An 8,270-nucleotide genomic window follows, 5' to 3' on the forward strand; every position below is an offset into this window, starting at 1 on the left:
GAACTGGACGCACACTCTCCTCAGCAGTGCTGAGTACAGAGGGACAATCACTGCCCTGGTCCTGCTGGCCACACTATTGCTGATACAGGCCAGGATACCTCTGGCCTTCTTGGCCCCCTGGGCACACTGACTCATGCTCAGCTGGCTGTCAACCAGCACCAGGTCATTTTCCTCCAGGCAGTTTTCCAGCCACTCTTCTCCAGATCTGTAGTGCTGCCTGGGGTGGTCGCAACCCAAGCGCAGGACTTGACACTTGATCTTTCTGAATCTCACACTCGTGGGTCTCAGCCCATTGATCAAACCTGTTCAGATACCTCTGCAGAGCCTTCCTGCCCTTCAGCAGCCGGACACTCCCACCCATTTTGTATGGAGTGCGCAGTTAGTCAGCAAAGCTCTGACTTATCATTTGTCCTCGCCTGCTCTTAGGACTGTGGTGCCCAAGTCCATACCACAGCCAGGTCAGCTCCTCACTGCTGCTTCCAGACGCTGCAGATTCTGTGTCCTGTAAACAAGCTCAGAGCCAATCCTAGACACCTGTGAAGTCAGTTCAGGTAGCACCATGAAATTATTTACATGTGCTGTGCATAAAAATAAAGCTAAACAGAGCTAGGAGCACGTTAGTCTTATGTTTGCCTTATCAATAAACCGGTTCTAAAAAATAAGTTTAATTTTACGTTAAGAGAAGAAGGTTTTTTCTTTTTTGATACGTATCTTGGCATGGAGGTCTATACCGATGTATGCAAACACATATAAACAGACAGACACACGCGGACATGCAGACACATACACAGGGAGACACGCACACGCACACACACACAGACACATACACAGACACATAGACAGACACACCCGCGGCTCCTCCCGCCGTCACGCAGTTTAAAAGTCCAGCCAAGGGACCGAAGCCAGCGGCTCCCCCGGGGCCGGCGGCGGCAGCGCCGCCCGCGCTCCCACCCCTGACCACCGCCCTCCCCGGCCCGCGGCGCGGCCGGTACTCACAGAACCCGTTGGAGCCGGTGCTGGTGAACATGGCAGCGGCCCGGCCCGGCCCGGCCGGCGGGCGCGGCTGGCGGAGCCCCCGAGGTCGGGCAGCCCCCGAGGAGCCGCGGCGGGCCGGGGCCGGGGCCGGGGCTGGGGAGGCTAAGGCGGCCGCGATGGGCCAAACGCCGCCGCCAGGCGACCGGGCGGCGCCCCCTGCCGGGCCCGCCGGGCGAGCGGCGGGACGCGGGCGGCGCTTCGGGCTGTGCTGTTATCTGTAATTACTCTGATCTGCACAAGTGAGAACTTCCTTCCACTGGGGGTGGCAGAGCACTAGGACAGGTGCCCAGGGAGAGCGCGGGGTGTCCCTCTCTGGAGACTGTGAAAACCCACCTGACGCGTTGCTGTGTCCCCTGCCCCGGTGACCTTGCCCTGGCTGGGCCTTGGACTAAACCATCTCCGGGAGCTGCTTCCAGCCCCAACTGTTCTGTGATTTCGTGATTCAACACGATTTAAATTTTAAATATGTAGGTGTCTTGAGGAAGCCTGACTCGTTACACTTGGGAAAGCTCTGGTCCTCGAGGCTGACCCTAAACTGGGGGCCCAGCAGGTGAATGTCCATTGGGAGCAGGGGGTACACTGTCAGTACAGCTATCGGAGACAGCCGGGTCTGGGGAGCTCTGCGGGTGGACACATGAAGGTGTCTGCCTTAGGATCAAACTAATTGCTCCCCAGGTTCTACCAAGGGACAGCATTAAACAGATCACGACCATGAGTTCTAATCAGACTCCAGCTCTCCAACAGCAGGGCAGGCACCCAGTATTGAGGTGATTCTCCATTTCATAGGAGATATGGTATCAGAAGGCTGAAACTAACATGGCACCAAATTTTACTGACATTTTCAATGAAAATGTAGAAATCAGACTTTACTGAAATAAGTCATGCTAGGCATTTAAAAAGGTGACAGTGCTTTGCAGCACAAAGTGTGTGTGCTTTGTGTTTGTGTGGTGATGAACTGTGGGCCTCAAAGTCACATTTACCCCACTGCAGTACAAGACTGAAAACAAATGCCACTCTAGAACTGCAAAATGGGACTTGTCAGCTAGGTAACAATTTTTAAGTAAGCAACCAATAGTAAAAAAAAAAAATTAGGTAAGTCATATATTTCTTGTATTCCATAAATTTTGTTACATACCATAAAAAAGCATTTTAATATCTGTATTCAAATGCAACTATTAGCTAGCACTCAGAAATGGTGAGTCTCTGAATCTTTGTAAACAGAATCTCTTAAACACTGCCAAGGGGACATAAAAAGACCTTATGCTTTGGTCCACAAAACTTCAGCTAAGATCAGCATATCAGCATGCATTTTTTAAATGGCCAGCTTCCAGCACTAACTTCAGATTTCTGTTGCTCACTTCTCCTCTCTGTAGAAGGCCTGCATCAGATAGGTGGGATTGGGACTCACAATCCGCTCACAGAGCAGGAGGTATGTCTAAACCAGCCAGGAAGAAGAGACAAAGAGATAGCACATTGGAAATCCTGACTTATCCCAAGCTGAGGTTCTTTCCTCCGAAAAGAATCTAAATTGGATTCACAGCATGAAACCTATAGTGTACTTTGTGTCTTTGGCTACAGACAACCAGCTTATTCTCTGCTGTTAAAGCACAGCTGGAAGAAATGATTCGTTACAGAAATTATCCTACTTTCTTTCAAATGCAAATGTCTCTGGCTGCTGTATGCTACATATGCAAACTCAGTCTTCCCAGGGCATTGCTGAATGTCTGTAACCACACAAAAGTGACAGGCAACCCTCATTTCTAAGCAATGGAAGGTAAAGAAAGAGGTGCAAAGCCTGCAAAGCTTGTAATAATTCCAGTGTGAAACCTCTTTGGGAAAAGCTTGGGTGCCTCCTGAAGCTTTAGGGATCTAATGAGGTACTCCTGATTTAATTAATTACCATTTTGAACTTTTTTGACTAACCTCCACTTAAAGTAATTAAGCCTTTTTGTGGATCTGGCTTTACTATAGGTGAGGATAAACCTGAAAACTTTTCCAGTATTGCCTGTGTAATAGGCTTAGGAATGTTGTTTCAGTGCTGAAGATAAAGCTTGCCTTTATTTCTTTTCACGGAATTGAGTGACAGAGCAATCATTATTTAGAAGTTTACAGTCATAAGAGCCAAGACCTAGTGGTTTTCTGTTTTACAGGCTCTGTTTTGAAGGCTTCCCTAGACTGATATCCTGCAAGGTAATCATATTAGAGGGATTCTCCTCTGCAACGTCAGGCACTGGAATTGGATTCAAGTCATAATCACTGAACATACTAGAGACTTAGGCATGTATTCCATTGAATGAGGATGCAGTTGGGAAATGTTTAAGGGCCATTTTGAAAGCAGCTCTGTGGGCTTGTTATCATTGACAGATGCAGCAAAACAGAATGAGTAGCAATAGCTGACAGGCTTTTCCCAAGAGCAAACCAAAACTCTTGCAGATTTGTCAATACTGCTGGGATACAGGGAGCTGGCTCTCAATTTGTTTTTGCCCTTAGATACAATGACAAGCAGAGAAGCATTTTTATAACAACGCTGTTGCTGTCAACTGGTAGCATGTCATAAGAATTAAGCAAATTATTTGCATTGTTTAAGTATACAGTGTTGACTGCTTTGGAGTTAAATGAAATCATCAGTCCTCATGCTTGCCTTGGAACATATCCCAGAATAGGAAGGCCAGCACTTATCTACTAATCTACTCAGAACAAGCTTAGAAGGCTTTGACACTGCTCAAATGTCAGCTTGAATATCTCCCATTTGATTATTACATCTAGTTAGTGGGGTCATTGTGGTATGGTCAAAAGAAAGTTATTTAAATTTCCTGTTCAAAAGAGAATCCCAGCAGACTGGAATTTAGGTTTCTAACTATTTTCTAACATGATTAGGTTGCTTTCTTCTCTGAACTTGTGATGTTTCTGAAGCAACTCTTTATTACTAATTAATCTCCAACAGTCAGATGCTCCTCTGGCATATAGAATGAAGGACAGCAGCAGAGTAAAACAGAGTGGAAATGTAACACCTCACTTAGGAATTTTCTGACTAAACTCAGTGCAGGTTGATGATGCTGCAGGTTAATTGAAAGTGTTCTCTTTGACATCTGGGGTTTCCATGGCATTCATAGTAGCTCTTACAGTTATTACAATTTCCGGAAATATTGACAGATACATAGAGAGAGGTTAATGCTAAATTTGATGATTTCAATAACTTCTCCCTACGGTTTCTAACCTTTGTGTTCAGTTATAGAAGATGTTAAGGAAAACAGCTGTGCAACACACATACCTTGCAGAGGAAAATTCAACAGCAGTGCAGCTTGCTGATAGCAGCTTGCATAGAAACAGGAGGAAGAACAGAAGGCAAAGACTCACTGGGCTGAAATCAGACTGATTTGACCTGTACCTTTCCAAAATTAGTGGATTTCTTTCACTCCTCCTGAAATGAACAAAACTTTATACTGCAGCAGACCAGCTGTCCTCTTAAATTCTAGTGTGATTATTTTATTGCGTAGTTTTGGGTTTATTTACTGTAGCTAGAAGATACAGAACGTTTCCTAGCTTAGTTCTTTCCATGTACAGCTGGTAGGCTTGCAGTTAATAAGGAGCAATGGAGTGGCTGAAGGAGTATTGGGCTTTGTTGGTTATTTTTGTGATTGATTTTGCATCACACTATTTAAAAAAAAAATTTAGAATACTCAGACATGTTCCATTAGTTAAGATTCTTGCAAAGCTTAAAATGCCATGTTAAACCTGAACACCATGTCAATGTCTGGAAACATGAATGTGAGCAAATATTGCTTCAGTAACTCAAAGACATCACTGTCTTGTTTTTCATCTGGACCCCATGAATGGCAGGCAATGACAGTGCAGTAACAGTTTAAGGTACTGGCTTATCTGGAGCCACACACTTTTACACTGCAGGTCGTAACCAACACTTCCCTTTTAATCATCAGTCACATGATCCTGAGCACTGGCACCAAATGCACATGGATTTTGGCACCCCTGTGTTCAAGGTGCAGCACCAAGCACTTGATCAGCAGCTTGGTTTCTAAGTACTTGTAAAACACTGCCTAAAGGTACTTAAATTCTGTGTCATGTATATTTTCAATAAATTTATTTCAGTAAAGGTTGAGATCCTGTGAAAAACAAGAACATATGGCAGGCATAACCAGGAACCAGATCCTAATACAAATATATTGGGGAAGCAAGGTTAAGATAGAATATTAAAACCTCAAATTAAAATCAACAATTAAGAAGCATCAGAATCAATCTGCCTATGTTCATTATTTATTTCACTTAGATGAGACTTCTTGTGAGAATTAAAAATATACTGGTCCAGCTGCCCTTGTTTGAGCAGCTGCCACTGCATTTTAGATTTGAAGGCTATTAATTTACTGCAAGGTAAATTGTGAAACATAGTGAACATTATCAAAATTATAATGTTTAAGCATAGTCAGAAGATCCAATTAAGGAATCCATTAGGAGGGCAAATAATTATGTATAGCATTGCATAACACAATGTACTTTGCATATCTGTGTTTTCTGATGCATACAAAAGATCAAGCACAAGTCATCTATTTCAGACTGAATTTATGTCAAAGACTACCTTTGAGATCTGGAGCATATGCTAAATTACCTAAGATAACTATCAGTGATAGCAAAAACACTTGAGCCTTTAAGATGTGGAAAATTATTTGCATTGTTCCACACAGGTACGACTGTGCTGAAATTGCCTATTCTGAAAATTAGATGTTAGAAAATATTTACAAGGTTTTTAAAGGCCTTCCTTCTCCCTGATACTTACCTGTATTTCTCTGTTTCTCAGATATTCTCATCGTCTTGCTTCACATCCATATTGTAATGCTATCTGTGTATCTCCACACAGTGCAAATATTATTAATCACCTGTGTTTACACTTGGAAGCAAATCTGTGTTTAAGGGAATACTTGATGAGCCACATCATGATGTTATCAGACCTGTAGGATAACACTGCTAAGAGATTAAAAAAAAACAATAAAACTTTAAGCAGTTCTTATTATCTCATTTGTATTTGAGTTAAATTTGAACATGGAATAATAAATTTGAACATAGAATAATAAATTTGAACATGGAAGGAATAGTCTTGTCTTTTTTTCACTTAAATACTGAAATCAGAAGAAGTATGTGTTCAGATGTTTTATTTTATATTTTATTTATATTTTTATATTTTATTGAAATACAATGATCTCTCAGAAGGACTTGCAAAAAGTTAAAGGATGTTCACCCCAGAAATGTACTTGCACAGTATTTACAATAGAAATATGTAGACCTACATGAAATAAGCATTCCCAGGTTTTCTTTTCTCCTCCATAAATGTTGGTAATGGCAAAGTTAGGTGTCAGAAAGCTTTAGCATACAAAAGTGTAAAATTTTGCCCAGATATGTCCTTTAAATTGCCATTAGAAAACCAAACTGCTTTTCATTATCCTAAAGAGGAAGTACTGTAAAAACAATCAGTGTATTCACAAGTAATGTTTAAGTACAGTAGATCTCTTAAATAAATCTCAAAAAATATGGTTTATTACAATTATTCTTTATTCTATGCTGTACTCTTTCCAGTGTGGACCATAATCTGTTTGCAGCTACATACATTGTAATGCTAGGTAGATTTCTAAAACTGAAGATTGGATCTAGTCAGAGACTGAAATATAAAACTAATTAAATGCAAAAATCAGCATTCTTATTGTTCCTTTAGCTGTCTTCTCTGTACATAGGAAGTATTTCTTGTTTTACTTGCTGAACACAATTTATTATAATTCATGTATTTTTAAAATACCTAGAGCAATTTATAAATTGGGGAACTACAAAAATCTGTGGCTGTGGGGCTAGTTGTAGTAGAAATCACCAGCAGTGGCAATGAAATCTTTCCTGGCATGATGACTCACTGAGCTGCCATTTTGGGCTCTTCCTCACCTCACCTCACCCAGGAGGTGGGACAGTGTCACTTTCTGGTCAGCTGGCACGACTGTGAGAGCAGTTTGCCACTGAGCTCCCAGCACAGACTTGACTGGGGTGCTAAACCAGAGAAACAAGCACTGACATTTCATGTCACCACAATTTTCAAAGTAAACCCCAAAATGTCTGGGTGATGAAGCTTCCAGGGGATCTTCCCACATGGCCTTCAGCCTGGACAGACCAGCCTGGGCTGCAAGCCTTGCTGCTCTTGGGTGGCTCCTCTGAAGCAAATGCAGCTGCACTGAGGAAAAATGAGACAGCAATTGGGAATTCGTTCCAGCAGGAGGAGGAACTGGAAGGCCCTATTTGAAGAGTTGTGTAAAACACACAATTAATCTTTTCTATTTTACATGTACTGAGCTCTTGCCACAGACTCCTCTGGGAACACAGGCAGTGTTGGGTAGCTGGGTATCTGGAGCCCAGAGATGTCCTCCTGGCTCATATATTGATCTGGCAGTTGTGCTAAAGGTTGTGTTGAGGCCATTTTTGGCCCTTAAAAAATAGTTATGAAATACCAAATCTGCTCATACTAAAGCCCAAGCTTTGTCTCTACTGTAAACTAAGCAAACTTTTCAAGTGGGAGAAAAATAAACCAGAAAAGTCAATACACTCCTTTGTATGTGCCAGACATGCATTCACTGTAGCATTTGTTGCCTAAGTATGTATTTGCTCTCTGAGTATTCATACTAGTAACTATATATTTTCCATGTAAGTTATGTTACACAGGTGGCAAGAAAGGGTTAATATGCATTCTCTATGAGTACTGGAGAGGACACTACTGCTGATTAATTTTGTATATAAGTATATATTGTAAAGAAAGTTTTCCCAGCCATTCTATGGTTTTGATTCCAGATTTCACAGCAGTTAGTCCTTCCACAACGGCATGGTTGAGGTCTCAATAAAAAATGATTTGAACTTCTTGTGCCATCAATATGAGTAAAGACTGATGTGTTTGTGTAAACAGGAGAAGCAGCTTTTCAGCTGAATTCAGCATCAATGATTTTGCTGCTGCCATGTACATTTGGGGGCAAAACCTAAGCATTTGTATCTTAGGCTGCCACATACAAACCCCAGAAATTTTGCTTGCTTGTAAGTTAACTGCTTCATTCTGAAGGTCGTTGTGTAGATAGACACCATGCCCAGGAAAAGCACCAGTTTGGGGGTTAAGTATCTGCGTTTGATGCAACACTTAGATGTGTCAGTACATCTCGCTGTAAAACAGGAAAGAAAAAAAAAGTAACAAAAAAAGAGCATGT

At 42.0% G+C, this 8,270-nt stretch overlaps 1 protein-coding gene across 1 annotated transcript in view; it reads right to left on the reverse strand.

The window, feature by feature from the left end:
- UBAC2 (UBA domain containing 2) overlaps window positions 1-1,114 on the reverse strand; it is an 87,665-nt gene extending 86,551 nt beyond the window's left edge. The window contains exon 1 of the mRNA XM_083854308.1: window positions 997-1,114. Within this exon, the coding sequence (XP_083710434.1) occupies window positions 997-1,027 (31 nt within the window). The 5' untranslated portion in view covers window positions 1,028-1,114. The remainder of the gene's footprint in view (window positions 1-996) is intronic.
- Between the last annotated feature and the right edge of the window lie 7,156 nt (window positions 1,115-8,270).

This window comes from Zosterops lateralis (assembly GCF_965231275.1).
Source record: "Zosterops lateralis genome assembly, chromosome: 2".
Lineage (NCBI taxonomy): Eukaryota > Metazoa > Chordata > Aves > Passeriformes > Zosteropidae > Zosterops > Zosterops lateralis.